The sequence below is a fragment of the Pongo pygmaeus genome, chromosome 1 (assembly GCF_028885625.2).
Source record: "Pongo pygmaeus isolate AG05252 chromosome 1, NHGRI_mPonPyg2-v2.0_pri, whole genome shotgun sequence".
In the NCBI taxonomy this organism is placed as follows: Eukaryota; Metazoa; Chordata; class Mammalia; order Primates; family Hominidae; genus Pongo; species Pongo pygmaeus.
In genome coordinates this window covers 109301583-109322789 of record NC_072373.2, presented here as the reverse complement: position 1 = coordinate 109322789, position 21207 = coordinate 109301583, and the positions used below count along the sequence as shown (strand labels likewise).

The window sequence follows — 21207 nt, the reverse complement described above, 5'->3', positions numbered from 1 at the left end:
CAGACAAGATCAGGTGCATTCAGGGTAGTACAGCTGTAGACCTGTTGTCAGACTTCAAATAAATGGAATCACACAGGATGTACTCATTTGCATACGGCTTGTTTCACTTAAAATGTTTTCGAGATGTATCCATGTTGCATGTATCTGAGTTCATTCTTTTTGATTGCTGGCTAGTACTGTATTGTATTGCATGAATACACCAAAATGTGTTTCATCTACCTTTTTTCTTAGTAACAATTATATTTTTTTCTTATCACAAAAGCAGTAAGTACTTAAAGTTATGTAAAGTATGTAATACATAATGTAAAAAATTATAGAAAATAAGGAAAAAAGAAAATAAATGTCCATAATTCCACTCTCTAGACATAACCATTACTAATAATTTGTGGATCCCCTTTGAACTTTTGTTTATATAAGTTATCTTCTTATATATTTATCATATGTAGTATAAAAATTCTTATTTTAGGTTCAAGTTTTACCACTTAGACCCTGACATTAGTGTGTTAAATTGGCAGCCCTTATTTTAACTATAAAATGTTTTCTAAATTAAATAAAATCTAAAATTAATACCCGAATAAACATTCATTGTCCAAAATTCAAATGATACACAGTATGTAGAATAAAAAGTAAATGTCCCTGTATAGCCCCACCATAGGTAACCAGTTCAACTGCAAACTCTTGACCACAAGATAATAATGATAAGGACCAAGGAGTGCAAAATTTGTTATCACATAATTTTTGTTTTATTTTTAAATTTTTATTTTCAAGTTTCATTATCTACATACCAGTGATCTTTTCATTGAGAACACCTTATTTTATAATGCCAAATGCTCATACAGGGACTAATTCTAGTACAATAGCTTATATCCACTTTGAGATACAGTTTTGAACTATTTTCTCTGGAAGTGAACAGAGTGACATCTTTGAATTTTCTGATTGCTGAGTGGTTTATTCCCATCTGTTTTTGGAAGTCTAGATATGTATAGCTTTCTTAGTATATTGATCTTTACTTAAAGCAAACATATTCTTCAATGGCAAATTGCCTTTTCACCATTTGTATTGACCTGTATGTCTACACCAAGCTATCTATATACTGTCATTAAAATTTGGAGACTATCGGTTAAACGCAAAATCCTTTTCAGGAACAGAGAATAACCCAAAGTATAATTCAGGGTTTGCTCTTGAAGAGCACTTTGTTTCATTCATATTTTCCTAATAGGAAAATGTGGCTTGCATTGACAGTAAAAAATGAGATCTTGATTATACTTAAGACTGGGTACAGCAGGGTAGTGTCCTGGCAGGCAGTCTGTCTTTCCATCAGTCAGGGTGAGTCCAGAAACGCTTTACCTTTCTATAGATCACCATAGATTCCAAAGCATATTGCTTAATTTCTTCCAACTTTGAAGCTCACATATCTAGAGGCAGGCAAAAATGCAGCTGTAGTTTTACTTGAAATGCTTTTCTATTCTTGGTTTTTGAGTCAGAATACACATAGTAGATTAAATTACATATGCAAAATTCTATAGCCTATGATATTAGACCATTCTTGCATTGCTATAAATACTTGAGACCAGGTAATGTATAAAGAAAAGAGGTATAATTGGCTCACAGTTCTGCAGGCTTTATAGGAAGCATGGTGCTGGTATCTGCTTGGCTTCTGGGGAGGCTTCAGGAAGGTGAAGGGGGAGCAAACAAGTCACATGGCCAGAGCAGGAGCAAGATGGGGCGGTGGGGGCACCACACACTTTTAAATGACCAGATCTCAGAAAAACTCACTCACTATTGGAGGGTAGCACGAACCCATGAGGGATCTGCCCACCCCCTCCCCGCTCCAAACACCTCCCACCAGGCCCCACCTCCAACACTGGGGATTACAATTCAACATGAGATTTGGTGGAGCCATATATTCAATCATATCACCTACTAAGCCCAAAGCTCTAAGAACTATCTTTTTCTCTTACAATGGAGCTACAAGATTTTGCTTTGGTGATTAAGAGAACAATACAATCTTATGCAGGCAGGGCCCCATAATGTTTTAAAGTTACTGAAAATATTCCAATTCATAGTAAAATAATAATATTAGCTATTATTTAATGAGCGAAACACGGTTAAAGCATTTCCTCAAAGTCATCTCATTTAGTCTTCAATAAGAAGTTTGGGGGCTTATTATGAACTCTCAGAGATGGCATTTGGATGTCTTCAGGCTTAGGAGTATGGACTCTGTCCTGGGGATGAGGTTCAGAAAAACTTAGATGTTGCTGGCCTTAGCTTACAAGGTCAAGTTAGTAAAAATTTAGCATGATTAGAACTGGGAAATGTCCTGCTCTAGGGGACTGCAAGTGATTGCTGAGGTTGTTCCTCTTGTTACGTGTCTGAATGCCTCTCAAGCCAGGAAGAGAATTCCTTATTAAAAATGGCCGGAGGTACCAGCATTCTACCTAGTCAGGGCTCCAGCTTCCCTCCTCTGTGTGCAATCTAAGTTTTGGACCCAAGGGTGGAGGATCTACCACTGTACAGTGCTGAGTAAGACATGGTTCTCACCGAAGTCAGTGAAGTTCCCAGTCCTTTCTGGCGCGAGCTGCATTCCCAGACACTCGCGTTCTTACGGAAAGAAGCTCTGTCTTTTGCGCTAGTGTTTGTCTACCCTCCCCTGCCCTAAAATAATGACTGCCCTCTACCTGAGAGAAAGGGACTTCAATGGTGGTAATCTACTCGCGGCTGGCTGCATCCTTGAAAAAGCCCATTTCTCTTCTACTATCTTCAAGATCTTGGTTAACCAGATTCACATTGTATTTGCCGGACTCTTTCTCAGGTGACTGCTCTATGTTCTTTTTTATCTAAAGTAGGGCAAGTCACCCATGGGTGCTAACCCTCCCCCACCCACATCAAGGGAGAAACACTCCTCTACTCTTTTCTGGACATTCCTGTTCAGAGTCGAGGTAAGGGTTGCACGGCCCCGCCCCACCCGCCCCTCCGTTACCAAGCCTTCCCTCGCCCGCCTCGCAGCCTCAGGGCCTTAGAACCCAGGCGGGGCGGGGCCGGGAAAGGTGAGGCTGCTGGCGGGAAGCGGCGGCGGCGCGCAGCGGTACCTAGCGGCGCTGCCCCGCTGGCAGCCGGACGACGTGGCACTGTCGGAGAATACAGGAAGGGGATTCGGCTTTCTCCTCCCCGCGAGGAGGAGCCTCGACATCCTGCAGAGGCGAGAGGATCCTTGAGGGCACTGGTGCGCCTTTCAGGTGAGGTCTTAGCAGATAAAAGCGGCTGGCTGTGGTCCGCACCAGTAGTGCTTTCTGCTCCGCACTCGCCGTGAGCCAGGTGTGCAACCAGATTTGGGGCGAGGGTCGCGCTGGCCACCTCGCATGCGCAGAGCCGGGAGCCCGCTGACTGGACTACAGCTCCCAGAGGAGCCTTGTGGAGGCCGCAGACGCGGAGCCGCTGGCGCCATCTTGAAATCGAATCCTCAATCCCCGAGGCTTTGCGTCTGCGCGGCCGGCCGCTGCTGCTCCGGGAGCCCAGTCTGCTAAAAGGGGAGGACGTTGAGGACGCGGCGGCTGGCGGGAGAGACAGCTGGGGAGAGACATGGCAGCGTCGGAGCGCGGCCTGCGCCTCTGTCACTCAGCATCCCCTTAGGCGTTTCCACGCCCGCTCCCTGCCCGAGGGGCGGGGCTGACGGCTCTGGTACCCGGAGCCGGCGCGCGGGGCAGGGGTGCGCCCCTGCAGAGTGGGGACCCCACTGGGCTGTGCCATGCTGACCGGAGACCACCGAGGCGGGAGACAGAGCGCAGCGAAGAGCCATTGAGTGGTCACCCAGTAGCCGCCGCCGCCGCCGCCTCCGCCTCGGGAAGCTTGGCACCCGCTAGGAGGGAAGATGAAGGAGATTTGCAGGATCTGTGCCCGAGAGCTGTGTGGAAACCAGCGGCGCTGGATCTTCCACACGGCGTCCAAGCTGAACCTCCAGGTTCTGCTTTCTCACGTCTTGGGCAAGGATGTCCCCCGCGATGGCAAAGCCGAGTTCGCTTGCAGCAAATGTGCTTTCATGCTTGATCGAATCTATCGATTCGACACGGTTATTGCCAGGATTGAAGCGCTTTCTATTGAGCGCTTGCAAAAGCTGCTACTGGAGAAGGATCGCCTCAAGTTCTGCATTGCCAGTATGTATCGGAAGAATAACGATGACTCTGGCGCGGAGATCAAGGCGGGGAATGGGACGGTTGACATGTCCGTCTTACCCGATGCGAGATACTCTGCTCTGCTCCAGGAGGACTTCGCCTATTCAGGGTTTGAGTGCTGGATGGAGAATGAGGATCAGATCCAGGAGCCACACAGCTGCCATGGTTCAGAAGGCCCTGGAAACCGACCCAGGAGATGCCGTGGTTGTGCCGCTTTGCGAGTTGCTGATTCTGACTATGAAGCCATTTGTAAGGTACCTCGAAAGGTGGCCAGAAGTATCTCCTGTGGCCCTTCTAGCAGGTGGTCGACCAGCATTTGCACGGAAGAACCAGCGTTGTCTGAGGTTGGGCCACCCGACTTAGCAAGCACAAAGGTACCCCCAGATGGAGAAAGCATGGAGGAAGAGACGCCTGGTTCCTCTGTGGAATCTTTGGATGCAAGCGTCCAGGCTAGCCCTCCACAACAGAAAGATGAGGAGACTGAGAGAAGTGTAAAGGAACTTGGAAAGTGTGACTGTTGTTCAGATGATCAGGCTCCGCAGCATGGGTGGCTGGAGTTAGCTCTTAGCATGATTAAAGGTCTCGATTATAAGCCCATCCAGAGCCCCCGAGGGAGCAGGCTTCCGATTCCAGTGAAATCCAGCCCACCTGGAGCCAAGCCTGGCCCTAGCATGACAGATGGAGTTAGTTCCGGTTTCCTTAACAGGTCTTTGAAACCCCTTTACAAGACACCTGTGAGTTATCCCTTGGAGCTTTCAGACCTGCAGGAGCTGTGGGATGATCTCTGTGAAGATTATTTGCCGCTCCGGGTCCAGGTATACAAAACGGCTACATAGTGCCTTTCTGATTATAGCTAGCTGGCCTCTGGCTTCACATGATTTCGGTCTAGGTGGAGGTTAGAAATATTCTGGACTTGAGAAAATTAGTCATGAGCCCATTTTTGCTGCACCTTTTGCTATGTCTCACTTAGTAGACGTGATTTGCACTCAGATAATTTGCTTTTCATAATCCTTTTTGTAAAATCTGTTGGCTTTCCCATTATCAAAATTGTATACCTTTTAAAACAAAAAGGTAAAGATTCCTACTTCACTTTTATCCTATAAAAAGAAGACATTTAATCTCATTTCTGGCACTAGAACTTTTCCTCTTACCTCCTTTTTTTTTTTTTTTTTTTCCAACTTTTAAAATTTGTTCTTGTTTTCAGATTTATAGACGTTTCCTCCCAATGGTTTTCTGTAAGGCAGTTAGTTCTCTAGTTAGTTCTTCCCGGAGCATTAAAGCCTTCATCCGCAAAATGCCTGTAAATGATTAGAGCATAAGGTAAAAGGTTTGGGGAAAGCCTATTAATCCACCAGTAAAGTATTATAACATCTGGACCATATTTATTAGAATTAATAGTTCATTTGAGGATTAGTGATGACTCATTCATAAAAGAGACAGGAATTCAAGTATTCAAGTACAGTATTGTCACTCAAAAGGTTAAGGCATAAACTGTTCACAGCCAGAACTCTACTGAGTTCTACTGGAAGATATTTGATATTAAGAAAGGATTAACCCATTATTGGATCAGAGGAGAGTTTCATTCATTATAGTCTTGAATTCTTAATTGCTTAATTTGAGCTATTCATGTCTGCCCAATTGATTCTGTACCAACCTTTTAAATTCAGCTATGGTAGTTTGTTTCTATAGCAACAGTAAATGCTAGGTTCAATAAACTTTGTGAAACATTCTGGCATGTTCCCCTTGATACAACTTATTTAACGATACTGTCACAAAGGTAGATGTGATCTAGAAAGCATTTTTAGAAAGCCTGCTACTGGTCAACATCATTCCAGAAATTTAGAGCTTGATAAGTGACATTGTTGATGGCCACGTGAAATTTTTGGAAAGTAGTTCTATGGTATGTATACTGTCTATCACAATAAGAACCTAAGCAGAAAACAGGAGAAAAGTTTTTAAATTTACACAAAATTATGAGAAGCAGCATAGATGAGAAACAGCATAGATGAAAGTGTCATGAAAGGTAAAAAGTCAGTGCATTTTCATTTTGTATAAAATGTTAAGCATTGTATGCTTAACACTGTGTACTTCTTTTCTTTTGCTTTTTCTTTCAGTGGAGCTTCGCAGCTAAATTTGGGCTTTACAGTGTTTCTGTGACTAGACATAGGTGTTACAAATTAAACATGGTGTTTTCATATTAGGGTCTAAAATTAGTTGGGCCAGGATGGATGGGAAATAAACTCATCCCCCCAACCCGCCACCAAATATGACCAATATTGTAGAACGTTACATAAAGACTGAGAAAATAACAGCCAAAACAAGATCTTTTTTTCTCCATATTTAAATAAAATACTGTATTTTGGTGACTGGATTTTGGAGTGGAGAAGGATTTTAAAGATCATCTTCAGGCAGTCTCTCAATTTGGAGATATGGAAAGTTCATTGTTTAACTAACTTAGCCCATGCAGAGACAAAGATTTCTGACCATTCTCAGGCAAGATACTTTAATTCTATACATTAAACCCCACTGTCTGAAGTATATTAATTTAAGTAAGTATTTATTTTAAACCAGGAGCCCTCTTTCTCTAACCTTTAGAGATGACGTGAAAAAAACTGTCATCTGAATGAACACATATAAACTATGGTAACTGTATCTTTAGGTCAAGTCCCTTTACTTCACTAAATTTGGACATTAGAGCTTTAAAATGGTAGTGTATGACCTTTCTGCTGTGACCTGACTTACATTGTTTACTGTTTCTAGAAAAACAAAAATTGGGAGGTGGGAGAAAATGTCATTCAGCTTCAAGAAATGTGGCATTTAATTATTATGCCATTTTCTCTAATAATTTAGGATGTCAGGGAAAATAGATGAATTGGGCCCAACATGTTTGTAAATAAAATGGGCAGCGTATCTATTGTTTAAATCTGGTTACTTTTAAGCTCCTTAAGAGCCTTATGACAAAACCGGTGCTAGATGGGACAGTGGCAGACTGGTTTTTGTCTATTTCTCTGAACAAATATGGAAAGAATAGAAATAATGTAATTTTTTCTTGGTAGTTCTCTTTTTTAGTTTGTGGAAACACGAAACCATGAAAGAAAAAAAATGTTTCCTTTAGTTCAGTTCTGCCACAAATATGGAGAAAAGCTTTTATCTTAAAGAGCAAGATTGTTCTGTAAGATTATTTTGATTCCTTTGTTTAATCCTCCACTTACCATATTTTGTGCACTATTAAATATTGACATCAGGATTCCTCCTGATTGCTTTTCCTCTTTTTTTTTGTTTCCTTCTTTCCCTCTTTTTCTTTGTTCCTTTCTTATTTATTAAAGAAAAATAGCAACAGTGTAGTTCGGCTTACTGATATTCTGATATTATACAAAGTAATTTATTTCCCTTCTACAGAATTTATGTATGAGGACCTAAGGCAGTTCAGATATCTAAAGAAAGGTTTGAAACCTTCTTCTAGCTGGTAATTCCCTTCTTTATTGTCTGGCCCTGAACTACAAAAGCTATGATGGGAGGGGTGTGGTCTCTTAGTAAACAGCAATGAGCTCTGGCCCATATGCAATTTCCCTTTCTATCTAAATTCAAAGAACAGAAGATCTTTGCTTTAAACCTTGCAATGCCAAGGTCTGCTCCTTTGTGACTGTGGTAAATTTATTCCACTCATATTTTAGTTATGTGAAGTGGATCAGCCCCTTTGGAAGATGTTGGCATTAGATGCTGGTAAAAGATTAGGCCTTTAATTTTATGGTAGTCAATGGTTCTTGTCTGTCTCCTGTTATTAACAATAGGGTTGACAATTATAGCAGTTTGAGATCTATAGCTCACTGCTGTGAGGACTAGAAAGTGCCAAGAAAACTGCTGTTAACACAAAAGGTCTAAAAACTGCCCTTAGCCTAAAAGTCTCATATTGTGCAACACTAGGCCTGGAAGCGGTTCTCTTTTCTGGTACTGGAAAGCCTTTGTCCTAATTCTGAGTCAAAAGTGACTTAATTTAAAATTATATTATCATTTCCACATGATTTTAGTACCTGAGTGTCTAGAGAGTAACAGTGATTCTACCAAATCAGGTATTACTTATTTCATGGGCTACACTATCATTGTAGGAGTGACTGTTTTATGTACTTGATACTTCACAAGAATTCATTATGTTGTTGGCTTAGTGGGACTTGCTAAGTGCTGTTTCGGCAGACTGTTACCTGCAAGGACATTTTTCTGAGATGCAAAATAGTAAATTATTACAAATAAAAAAGAAACAAACATCTTCCAACTTTTAGGTCAGTACATTATTTATAGAAAAAGAGGTTTCTTATGCTTATTCATGTCAAGATTGATTCATATGAGATTCAGATACATTATGTATTTTCCTGTGGCATTCTTTGGCTTTAAAGTTGCTGTTCGAATATATGTTATATACAGTCTTATTTCTAAGAGAGCCACTAAAGGCCCGTTTTTGTTTGTTTTTATTGTTCTTATTCATTCATTAAACAAAAACTTTTGATCTCTGCAGTATTCCCGGCATTATGGTAGGCAATGGGTTTATAGAAATGAGAGATACATTCCCAACCTGAGTGGGAATCCAGTTCAGTTTAATTGGATCTTTTTCCTGATTTCCCATGAAACCTTGGACTAATTACTTCTCTAAGTTTCCATTTCCTTGTATGTAAAATAGGATTGGATCAGATGGTTAGTTTATAAAGTTTCCTTCACCGCTCTAAGATTGTTTGGTTTAAAGTAAATAAATATGACCACCTTCCTTGCCATTTTAAACTTGATGCTATTTTCTTTAATTCTGCCTGTTGTAGTTTGAATTTCAAAATATCTTACTGTAGGTGTTATTGTTGTTTTACACTGAAGAAGTAAGAAGCCAAATTTTATAGAGATGGTTTTATCATTAAGTAAATGATGAATTTATTTATTAGTTAGAATCGTTGTAAATATCTATTAATGTGGTTATTTTGCCCATGGTGTGACATAGTTCATATTGCCTCGGATGAAGGCTTCCTGTTATACCCACAACAACAAATATCTCAAATAATTTTTCCAGAAGTCATTATCCTTGCTGCTTTTTTCCCTCTCCCTCTATCCAGTCCACCAGCAAGTCCTGTTAGCTATACTTTCAAAACATATCCGTATCTATCCATTTATTTCCCCCTCCCTTTACTAACCACCAGAAGCCGAGCTACTATTGTCTTTCACCTGCACTACCACAGCAGCCTCCTACCTGGTCTCTCTGCTTCTCTTGGTGCTCCCCAATAATTCATTCACCACAGCATGATCTTTTCAGAACTTCTGTATGATTACCTGTTAAAAAACTGCAGTCTATTCTCATTTCAATTAAAATGAAATCCAGTTCCTTAACTTTGTTGTCTGAAGCTGAATGTGACCTGGTGCCTGCCTGCCTCTCCACCTCATTGAGTTTCCCTGTCCCCTTTGCCTACTATGCTCTAGCCCTGTGCTATCCAGTAAGCTAGCCACTAGTCTTAGGAGCTGTTGAATCCTTGAAATGTGGCTAGTCCAAATTGAGATGTGCTGTGAGTATAAAATATACCTTGAATTTCAGACTTATGAAAAATCATGTAATATTATCTCAGATAATAATATTATCTCGTTAATAATTTTTATATTTACAGGTTTATGATAACATTTTGGATATATTGGGTTAAATAAAATATTTTGTTAAAATTAAGTTTACCTATTTATTTTGTACTTTGTTCATTGAAGCTACTAGAAAATTAAAAATTACATACATGGCTCACATTATATTTCTATTAGAGAGTGCTATTCTAGCCACAGAGGCCTTTCTCTTTTCCAGGCTCATATTCCATTAGCTGTTCTTTCTTCCTGGATTGTTCTGCTGATCTTTGCAGGACTGATTCTTTTTCCTTCAGATCTCTATTTAAATGCTGCCTCATAAAGACCTTTCTCTGATCAAACAATTTAGAGTAATTTAACCACCCACTCTGTATTATCCTTTCCTATTTTGCCGCATAGGGCTTGTCCATAATATTTTTTGCATTTCCTTGTTTGTTTGTCATGTACTCCCCACTCCAACCCCTGCAAAATATAAGTTTCAAGAGCACAGGGACTTTGTCTTGCATGATACTCTATCTTCAAGACAGTGCCTAGCACATAGTTAGTGTGCAACAGATATATGTTATGTCAGCATTGTATTCCTCACAGCGCCTCACATGGTGCTTTGCTTATTATAGCATTTAGTAGGTGTTAGAAAAGTTGATAAATAGCACTCGAGGAATAGAAGAGATTTTTCTTCTGAAATCTTTATGCTTCCAGTCAGTTGCTAGCAGGAAGGGATTTAAGGTAAGCTGTAACTCCACTGCCTTGAAGGTGGTAATCAAGTCTGAAAGTGTGAGGGAAAGAAAAAATGAATAGCAGTTGCCTTTTCTCTCTTAATGAGTTTATATTCCTAATTGGAATGGAAGCAGGTATGGAGGCGGGAAGATCAAATTTAATTGCCGCAGTAAATTTGTAGTTTTATTTTAACATCCTTAGCTTGCAATGATTACTAAAAATAGTTCAATAAGTTTATCTTATTGTCCCATATATAAATCATTGTTCCATGTATAAATTGTCCCATATATAAAATCATACTTTTTTCTCCTGAATCTTTTAAGTGAATCGATATTCCTATAAAATATATCTCCTTCCCATTTCACTATGGATTATTTATCTGTGCTTATGCTATAAATCTGCCTTTAAGTAGGCACATCTATTTTAAATTTATTTTAATTTTTCTCTTTTTATTTTGAAATAATTTCAAACGTACAGAGATGTTGTAAGAGAAATACCAAGAACTCCCATATACCCCTTACCCAGATTTACCAGTTGCAAATATTTTGTCACATTTGCTTTATAAACTCTCCCACTGTCTGTATTTGTACAATATTTTTTAAAAATTCTTGAACCATTTGAGAATTAGTTGTAGATAGTATACTCCTTTACCCTAAATACTTCAGCATTATTTCCTAAGGACAAGGACATCTCTTATATAATTACAGTACAATTATCAAATTTAGAAAATTAGACATTGATAAAATACTGTTACCTAATATATAGTCCATATCAAAATCTGCCAATTTTTTCCAATAATGTGAAACGAGCATGTTGTAAGAAAGGTAGCCGGAATGTAACCTCTCTCAGGAATAGTGTAAGTTTAATAAGTATGCCTTTTCAACTCCTTGATTAAAAATAGAATAAAGCAAATATTTGGTCATTGTAAGCATTTCCTTTATTAAATCCTCCCCTTCTCATTGAACTCTGAATTACTTGCTTTCGCTGAATAAACATGTAGTGTTTGTGTGAATTGGTATGGAAAAGTGGAGAGGGAAGCTGGGGAGCATAGTACAAATGGAGGTGAATCAAGTGTTCTTAATAAGGAACAGGCCTGTCTTTAGGAATTCATACTGATAATTTATGCAACAAATCTGATTCTCTAAATCTCTGGCAAAAGATGCAACAGACATTTTTGAAGATAAAAAAAAATTTTTTTTGGCCATGTGTAAGTCACCTTACTTGTTTCGCTGTTTCTTCCTAGCCCATGACTGAAGAGTTACTGAAACAACAAAAGCTGAATTCACATGAGACCACTATAACTCAGCAGTCTGTATCTGATTCCCACTTGGCAGAACTCCAGGAAAACATCCAGCAAACAGAGGCCACCAACAAGGTATGATTCGTACTATGCCCTAGGAGATGACAGGGTTTTCTTGAGGATGTGACTGGCTCTAGCCTGAGTCTGTCAAACTTTGTAGGACTTGGGAGATGAATACTGTGTACTCCTTGTTCTCTAGGGAATATTTCATGTAAAAGTGTAGTTCTTCCCTTTATTCTTATGAAGATTTTAGCTTGTTCTGTACAGATAATAATTTCTGGTGCTTTTCAGGTGTGTAATTAAAACTTGCATGCGGGCCGGTGCAGTGGCTCACGCCTGTAATGCCAGTGCTTTGGGAGGCCAAGGCAGGCGGATCACGAGGTTAGGAGTTTGAAACCAGCCTGGCCAACATGGTGAAACCCCGTCTGTACTAAAAAATAAAAAAAAAAATTAGCCAGGCGTTGTGGCAGACGCCTGTAATCCCACCTACTTGGGAGGCTGAGGCAGGAGAATCGCTTGAACTCAGGAGGTGGATGTTGCAGTGAGCCAGGACCACGCCACTGTACTCAGGCCTGGGCAACAGAGAGAGACTCTGTCTCAAAAAAACACTTGCATGCAGTCTTCCACTGTAAAAGGCACTGAGATAGGAGGTCTATGTTTTTTTATTTTAGCTTAACTTGTTACTACTTTCTAGCCCATGAATTTTAATGTCTGGCTTAGAAGAAAATTGCTACAATTTGGGATGCTGAACTTGTGGTCTGTTTGCCCTTATAGTGCCCTCTCCTATGCTAGATAGCAGAAGCTCTTTGGTCCTTGTATAGGGGATCCATATTAGGAACCACTTGCCTAATTGGTCCATGTGGACAAGTTCCTAGTATGGCTGCCATCATAGACAGGTCACAGTGCATGAAAATTGAGACAATTTAGTATTGAAGGAAGTATTTCATTTCTCCTGCTACTTTTTGTTGCTGATTGACTTACCACTTTAATGGTTACTCTATGTGGGAAAAATAACAAGGTAATATCTCCTAAGAAATTATTTAAATCCTAGATTTGAGGAAAGGCTTTATTTATTTGAGGCTAAAAGACATCATTGACCTAAAAAACTGTTTTTCTTTGCTGAATTCAGATTCTTCAAGAGAAACTTAATGAAATGAGCTATGAACTAAAGTGTGCTCAGGAGTCGTCTCAAAAGCAAGATGGTACAATTCAGAACCTCAAGGAAACTCTAAAAAGCAGGGAACGTGAGGTAAAATATTTACCAATCAAGGACCTGTGTGGAAACAATTGGTCCCTTCAAAGTAGACAAGTATTTTATATTTTGTCAAAATGGATATTGTCAGACTAACATATCTTAGCCTGGAGAAGTTGTAGCTTAACCTCAATTGATATTTTGGAATAGTCCTGTTATTAAAATCTGTACAGGTGATATAATGGAATTTATAATTAGTTTACTAACATGTTTGATATTCCCTCTCTCATTTTCAGACTGAGGAGTTGTACCAGGTGATTGAAGGTCAAAATGACACAATGGCAAAGCTTCGAGAAATGCTGCACCAAAGCCAGCTGGGACAACTTCATGTATGTGAGGGTCACATAGGACAGGAGAGACTTCAGTTGGGGATGTGCCATTTTGGTTGCAGTCTTGATTTTATTTTCAGTCTTCGTGGGAGCTCAGTGCTTGCCCTCCTTGTGATTGTGATTTCTACTCTCTTTTCAGAGCTCAGAGGATGCTTCTCCAGCTCAGCAACAGGTAGCTCTGCTTGATCTTCAGAGTGCTTTATTCTGCTGCCAACTTGAAATACAGAAGCTCCAGAGGGTGGTACGACAGAAAGAGCGCCAACTGGCTGATGCCAAACAATGTGTGCAATTTGTAGAGGCTGCAGCACACGAGAGTGAACAGCAGAAAGAGGCTTCTTGGAAACATAACCAGGTAAATCATTAACTATTTTATTGCCCTAAATGCTGACTTTGCCCTGATCATAACTTTTTAGCAGGATAGTTTGTGTTGAACCCTTGAGTCAGTTGCATAATCTAAGTATTTCAGTTCAACACTTGCTGCCCTTGTACCATATGCTAGTTACAGTAGTCCCCCTTTATCCACAGTTTCACTTTCCATGGTTTCAGTTATCTGGGGTCAACCACAGACAAAAAACATTAAGATATTTCAAGAGAGACCAGATTCACGTAACTTTTCTTTTTTTGAGACAGAGTCTCGCTCTGTCACCAAGGCTGGAGTGCAGTGGCGCGATCTCCGCTCACTGCAAGCTCCGCCTCCTGAATTCATGCCATTCTCCCACTTCAGCCTCCCGAGTAGCTGGGACTACAGGTGCCCGCCACCATGCCTGGCTAATTTTGTTTTTGTATTTTTGGTAGAGACAGGTTTTCATCATGTTAGGATGGTCTTGATCTCCTAACCTCGTGATCTGCCGACCTCGGCCTCCCTCACGTAACTTTTGTTATAGCATGTTGTTATAATTCTTCTATTTTATTGTTATTGTTAATCTGTTAGTATGTGTAATTTGTATGTAAACCTTTATCATAGTTATCTATGCACAGGAAAAAACAGTATACACAGGCTTCAGTGCTATCTGGTTTCAGGCATCCACTGGGCGTCTTAGAATGTATCCCCTGTGGGTAAGGGGCGACTGCTGTATTGAGTCGTGCCCTGGAAATACAAGGATGAATAGCACAGGCTCCTTTCTTTTAAGTTACGTATAGTTCAGTAAGAGAGACAGTCACATAAGCTGAGTTTCAGTGTGGTAAATTCTGAAGGGGATGTATATATGGGGTCCTACAGGAATATCTAGGAAAGGAGTCAAGGAAAAGGAATCAAGGAAAGCTTCACGAAGGAGGAGACATCTGAGGTTATCCTTGAAGGATGGGCAAAACCAGGCAGAAAAGTGGGGAAGAATCACTAAGGTCAGAGGAATGACATGCATAATAATCAGCCCTGTCTTTTATTTTTTATTTTTGAATAATAAATATACAATTCTTTTCTTTTCTTTCCTCTCTCTCTCTTTCTTTCCTTCTTTTTTTTTTTTGAGACAGAGTCTCACTTTGTCGCCCAGGCTGGAGTGCAGTGGCGCGATCTCGGCTCGCTGCAAGCTCCGCCTCTCGGGTTCACGCCATTCTCCTGCTTCAGCCTCCCAAGTAGCTGGGACTACAGGCACTGGCTGCCACCACACCCGGCTAATTTTTTTTGCATTTTTAGTAAAGACGGGGTTTCACCATGTTAGCCAGGATGGTCTTGATCTCCTGACCTCGTGATCCGCCCACCTCGGCCTCACAAAGTGCTGGGATTACAGGCGTGAGCCACCGCGCCCGGCCTCTTTCTTTCCTTCTTTCTCTCTCTCTTTCTTTCTTTCTTTTTTTTTTTTTTTTTTTTTTTTTTTTTTTTTTTTTTTTTTTTTTTGAGACGGAGTTTTGCTCTTGTTGCCCAGGCTGGAGTGCAACGACACAATCTCGGCTCACTGCAACCTCCGCCGCCTGGGTTCAAGCGATTCTCCTGCTTCAGCCTCCCAGTAGCTGGGATTACAGGCATGCGCCACCACGCCTGGCTAATTTTGTATTTTTAGTATAGATAGGGTTTCTCCATGTTGGTCAGGCTGGTCTCAAAGTCCCGACCTCTGGTGATCTGCCCACCTTGGCCTTCCAAAGTGGTGAGATTACAGGCGTGAGCCACCACACTGGGCCAAAATACACAATTGTTAAATGGTTCCTTTATCTTGTTAGCTCAGAGTGTATGTGTTTGTTTAAGATTTAAAAGATTTTTTTGTGTGTGGTCTCTTTTCTTAGCTCTTTAACACTCAGGTTTAAAAGTGTAATTTTTGAAGGATCTCCCTGGTTTAGTGGTTTGGAGATCAAATATAAGCCCTGAATTTCCTTTTGAAATATTAAAATTGCGGCTGCACACAGTGGCTCACGCCTGTTAATCCCAGCACTTTGGAAGGCCGAGGTGGGTGGATCATGAGGTCAGTAGTTCAAGACCAGCCTGGCCAAGATGGTGAAACCCCGTCTCTACTAAAAATACAAAAATTAGCCCAGCGTGGTGGCAGGCGCCTTTAATCCCAGCTACTTGGGAGGCTGAGGCACAGAAATGCTTGAACCCGGAAGGCGAAGGTTGCAGTGAGCCGAGATTGCACCACTGCACTTCAGCATGGGCAACAGAGTGAGACTCCATCTCAAAAACAAGATATATTAAAATTTCAGATATCTGGGCAGGGTCGGGGAGTGGTGGAGGGATGGAGGTAGAAATAATTCTTAACTTTTTGTTATTTAGCTAAAGGAAACATTTTCCCAAGATTTGTTTAGTTGATGAGAATATGTATTTTGGTAGCTTTCTAAAGTAACAGATGATTTAAAGATTACTGACTTTATTATTAGAAAAATAAATATGGCAAACTAAGAAAGAAGAGTGATGGTCTCTATGAGATCTTTAGAAAAAAGGATGATAGGAATAGTTTATCCTTGAGCTTATTGTAAATAATCCAGGTTTACCGTAGGACAGATTCTCACTTAATGGTTCTATAGATGTATTCTTTTTAAGCCAAAAAATAAGTATTGAACTATAATATCAAGCTTACTTCCTACGCCATTCACAACTTTTACAATTTTCCATATCCTATTGAATTCATGTATAATACTTCTATAGCAGTTTTAATAATGGCACCCTCTACTCCTCTTTCAGTTTATATACCTTGAAAATTTTAAGGCCTCTGTATCTAATAACCATGTGACAATTTTAGATCTCTTTAAAAAGGTAGTATGTTTAATTCAGGAATTGCGAAAAGCCTTGCAGCAGCTACAAGAAGAATTGCAGAATAAGAGCCAACAGCTTCGTGCCCGGGAGGCTGAAAAATACAATGAGATTCGAACCCAGGAACAAAACATCCAGCACCTAAACCATAGTCTGAGTCACAAGGAGCAGTTGCTTCAGGTGAGTTTACATGATTTCAATGAAAACTGGGCTCATAGAACTCTGAAATTTGTTTATATAATTTTAAGGTATTAATCCACCTGTGTTGAGTCCCTGCTATATGGAAAACATTGAGAGGTGGGAATCAGGAAGATTTAAAATAAATAGAAAATATAATTTGTGAATTAAGGTGCTTACTAACAAGTTAAGAAACAGTACATATAGCCCTGACTTAAGCAGTCTTTTATGAAGTCTTTTATAAAGACTTAATATTCAGAAAATAGTTATTAAGCACCTCTGTGAATCAAACACTTTTCTGGGTGTTGGGAAGACAAAAGATTTGGCTACTGCTCTCAGTTTAATAGATGAAGACAAACTGTACAGAAACTTCCACAGAGTAATTTTGATGATAGAATAAAAATTTGAGGGGAAGATGGAGCATTAAGAAGAGACTGATCTGTTCTGCCACCTACTCTAAGCTTCAGTCACATTGAATCCACTACATTTCACTGAATGTATAATTTTTTCATTGTATGCGTAGTGTGCATGTATTTTTTTTCTCTAACATACCCACCTCTCCCTTCTTCACTTAGGAAATCCTAGTCCTTTAATTAAGACTCACTGCAAATGTTACCTCCTCTGTGAGGTATTTACTGACACCTTCAGGCAGAGTTAGGCAGTGCATCCTGTGTTCCCCTGGTAGCTAGCGTATATTGCGGAACAGTTAATTCTATGTGTTGTGTCTGTTGTCTGTTGCAGAATAGTTTACAGTTTATATGTGTGTTATCTCTGCTAAACTTGTTACTTTTGAGGAGAGTGATCACATCTTGTTTTTTTTTTTATCCTGAATAACTAATAAATTACTTGGTAATTTAGTTAATATTGGATAAAAGAATAAAAGAAACTATTTTTTGGTCTCAGGAATTTCGGGAGCTCCTACAGTATCGAGATAACTCAGACAAAACCCTTGAAGCAAATGAAATGTTGCTTGAGAAACTTCGCCAGCGAATACATGATAAAGCTGTTGCTCTGGAGGTATGTATCATCATTTCGCCCACTATGCTGTGGATTATTCTATCTACATAGGTATTATAGAAATTTGTGTTTGCTTAAATTTGCCGCTTTGGGATTTGGTTTTCTATTCTGTTGTTGAATAAGAGTGATTAGGATAGTAAATCTTACAGAGCTTTAGGAGTCTTCCTTTCCTTGCAGCGGGCTATAGATGAAAAATTCTCTGCTCTAGAAGAGAAAGAAAAAGAACTGCGCCAGCTTCGTCTTGCTGTGAGAGAGCGAGATCATGACTTAGAGAGACTGCGCGGTGTCCTCTCCTCCAATGAAGCTACTATGCAAGTAAGAGCAAAACCTATCTCTGACTTGGTTTTCCTCTCCCACTTGTATTCTGAGCCTGAAGCATGACCCCCTTCCATCATTTTCTGAAAACCAGGGATTTTGCTTTATAAGGGGGAAGAAAACCAAAAATAGCAGTCACTAGTTCCATCATTGATCATTGTCGATTAGAAAGTGAGAGATTTTAGCACTTCTACTTTTCTTTTGTAATATGAACTTTGTGAGGAGAGCCAGTAAATATTGATTTCTGTTTACATAGTTCTGATTTATTTCCAATTCTTGTTCATACATAAGTATACATACACACTCTTCTCTCTCTCTCTTACTTTTACTGAAGCATTACCAGGGTGCAACTATTAAATTGTGTCTTCTACATTAATATTATCTACATGTCCATGAATTGCCATAATTAGAACACTTGTTTATCTACATTTACTGTGGACTTTTTTGCATATTTATTTTAGAGCTTATGTATCTATCTGCCACTTTTTCGAGAAATCCTTTATAGCGTAGTGCACTTCTTCCAAAATACTTCCTTTTATCATATATTCTATATTTAATCTCTCCACAAGCTAGATAAAAGTTTCTAAAAGCCAAAAAAAATAGATTAGTATGGCATTGTTAGATCAATGTTCTCATCTTGCAAATAAAAAAAATTGATGGGAGATTATTTAAAAGTGGATCTAATTTCTTGTTTATCCTGAGGAGTATGGGGTAATCGTTTTGACTGATGATTGCTCTCTTTATGGCTGTAGAGTATGGAGAGTCTCCTGAGGGCCAAAGGCCTGGAAGTGGAACAGTTATCTACTACCTGTCAAAACCTCCAGTGGCTGAAAGAAGAAATGGAAACCAAGTTTAGCCATTGGCAGAAGGAACAAGAGAGTATCATTCAGCAGTTACAGACGTCTCTTCATGATAGGAACAAAGAAGTGGAGGCAAGACTTCAGTTAACTTAAAGGCAGTTGGTTCAGTGATTATGTAATCTCAGCCTTGGATTAGGACTCTTCAGATCGGGAGTCCTGTGACCCAAGTCTTTAATTTCATTCTGTGCCTGGGCAAGTCATTGACTTTCACTGGGATTTTTTTTTTTCCCACATCTAGAAACTTAAGTTGGCAATTAACTTTCTCAAAGAAGTTATGTGAGAATTAATGAGACCCAAAAATTGCATCTTTAACATGATAGCTAACCTTTATTAGTTATAGTGTTCATGCTGGGTCAGGTACTGTTTTAAGATCCTAATGGATATTAACTCATTGAATCCTCACAAGTGCATGAGGCACTTTCTGTTATCCCTTTTTATAGAGGAGGAAACAGACTTCTGAAGCTAAGTAACTTGTCCAAGCTAACATAGCTAATAAATAGCAGATCCAGTATCAACCTAGGCAGTAAGGCTCCGTTCCTCCACCATGTGCCATCGGTTAGTACAGAAATAGAAACCATCGCTATGATAGCAAATATAGTGTTTAGTATTCCTTTCAGCTTATTGTTTTATGCTTCCCCCTATAAAGTTACACTGGGGAGAAAACAAATAAATGAACTGAGTGTCCATTTATCCTCATCTAACATTAATTGTTACATGCCCTGAACAAACAGGAAAAAGACTTATTTCAGAAAACAATATGTATGTAAGTGGCCACCAGAGAGAGTTTTCTGTATGGTTTGTATTCATTCCTGGGACATGTATTTAGAGACTTCCGTGTTGCAGGCCTGTGCTAGATCTGGTAAAACAAAAATGAGTAAAACATAATACTTATTCTCAAGAATCTCACACCTCCTTCTTCTATAATAGATTCTTATAAGCGCTTTGATATTTAGTAGAGGCAGTTCTTTCCTCCAGAAGCTTACAGTGTCCTTTCTGCATTAGGATCTTAGTGCAACATTGCTCTGCAAACTTGGACCAGGGCAGAGTGAGATAGCAGAGGAGCTGTGCCAGCGTCTACAGCGAAAGGAAAGGATGCTGCAGGACCTTCTAAGTGATCGAAACAAACAAGTGGTGGAACATGAAATGGAGATTCAAGGCCTGCTTCAGTCTGTGAGCACCAGGGAGCAGGAAAGCCAAGTAAGGATTAATGCACAGATCAGAAAAGTATCATGTAGTGCATTTATAGTCTGAAAATAGGAAGCAATTGCAGACTATAGATGTGTGTATATTTATATATTTTACAGTCAACTCTGTTAGTTTCTTTCCTTCTATTTATTACCTAGACCACAGTTTTATTTATTTACTTACTTATTTAGAGATGGGGGTCTCGTTGTGTTGCGCAGGCTGGTCTCAAACTCCTGGGCTCAAGCAATCATCCTGCCTTGGCTTCCCAAAGTGCTGGGATTATACGTGTGAGCTGCTGCGCCTGGCCTTAGACCACAGTTTTACATTAATCATCAAACTATGACACATTTCTTGAAAACTTTGCATTTGGAAGGGTGCCTAAACAATACATGTATCCATTAACTTCATCACATACATTTTCTTTTTCTTAGTAATCTGATCATTTTGAGAGAAAGGAGTAGGGGTTGTGAGTGTTTCGATTTTGATTCTAAATTGTTAAGACTTGAGTGATATTTTGCATTTCCAGTCAAGGTATGGGAAAACTTACACTCAACATGTTTACTCTTAGTTTTTGTAAAATCTGAGTTAAGAGGGAAAAAGGATTGCATTTTTCAGAGGTCGTGGTGAGAATAAACAATCTCATAATAGTACAGAGTATATTAATTTCACAATATTTAAGAAGTAAATTCTTTTTTTTTTTTTTTTTTGAGATGGCATCTCCCTCTGTCACCCAGCTGAAGTGCAGTGGCGCAATCTTGGCTCACTGCAACCTCTGCCTCCTGGGTTCAAGCAATTCTTCTGCCTCAGCCTCCCAAGTAGCTGGGATTACAGGCATGCACCACCATGCCCGCTAAGTTCTGTATTTTTAGTAGAGATGGGGTTTCACCATGTTGGCCAGGCTGGCTTACGATTACTGGCCTCAAGTGATCCACCCATCTCGGCCCTCCCAAAGTGCTGGGATTACAGGCGTGAGCCACCATGCCCTGCCCATAAGTAAATTGTTAATTTTTCCTCATTTCTATGTGTTTTCTCCTCCAGGATAAAAACTCTTAGTTGACTTGTGCTGCATTTCAGATACCAGTAGCTCAGAATACCCCTAGTCAGTTTTTAGAG

The 21207-nt window shown here is 39.8% G+C and overlaps 1 protein-coding gene and 1 long non-coding RNA gene across 29 annotated transcripts in view; one reads left to right on the top strand and one right to left on the bottom strand.

Annotated features, from left to right (window-relative positions):
- LOC129030855 (myomegalin) overlaps positions 1 to 21207 on the top strand; it is a 226010-nt gene that overhangs the window by 140529 nt on the left and 64274 nt on the right. For 14 of the 28 annotated variants that reach the window (XM_054476721.2, XM_063651377.1, XM_063651361.1 and 11 more), the window contains exons 1-10: positions 1405 to 4984; positions 11725 to 11856; positions 12911 to 13030; positions 13270 to 13362; positions 13502 to 13714; positions 16562 to 16720; positions 17621 to 17734; positions 17912 to 18049; positions 18802 to 18981; positions 19912 to 20106. In XM_054476721.2, coding sequence (XP_054332696.1) covers positions 3869 to 4984; positions 11725 to 11856; positions 12911 to 13030; positions 13270 to 13362; positions 13502 to 13714; positions 16562 to 16720; positions 17621 to 17734; positions 17912 to 18049; positions 18802 to 18981; positions 19912 to 20106 — 2460 coding nt within the window. In that variant the 5' untranslated portion in view covers positions 1405 to 3868. Of the gene's footprint in view, positions 1 to 1404; positions 4985 to 11724; positions 11857 to 12910; positions 13031 to 13269; positions 13363 to 13501; positions 13715 to 16561; positions 16721 to 17620; positions 17735 to 17911; positions 18050 to 18801; positions 18982 to 19911; positions 20107 to 21207 lie in introns of those variants that run through there. The other 14 variants (XM_063651409.1, XM_063651410.1, XM_054476702.2 and 11 more) reach the window with 1 other exon arrangement.
- LOC134738131 (uncharacterized) lies at positions 721 to 10214 on the bottom strand. Its single transcript, XR_010123677.1, has 2 exons — positions 5321 to 10214; positions 721 to 1415 (listed from the first exon to the last, which is right to left on the bottom strand). It is a non-coding gene; the product is annotated as an uncharacterized LOC134738131 (long non-coding RNA).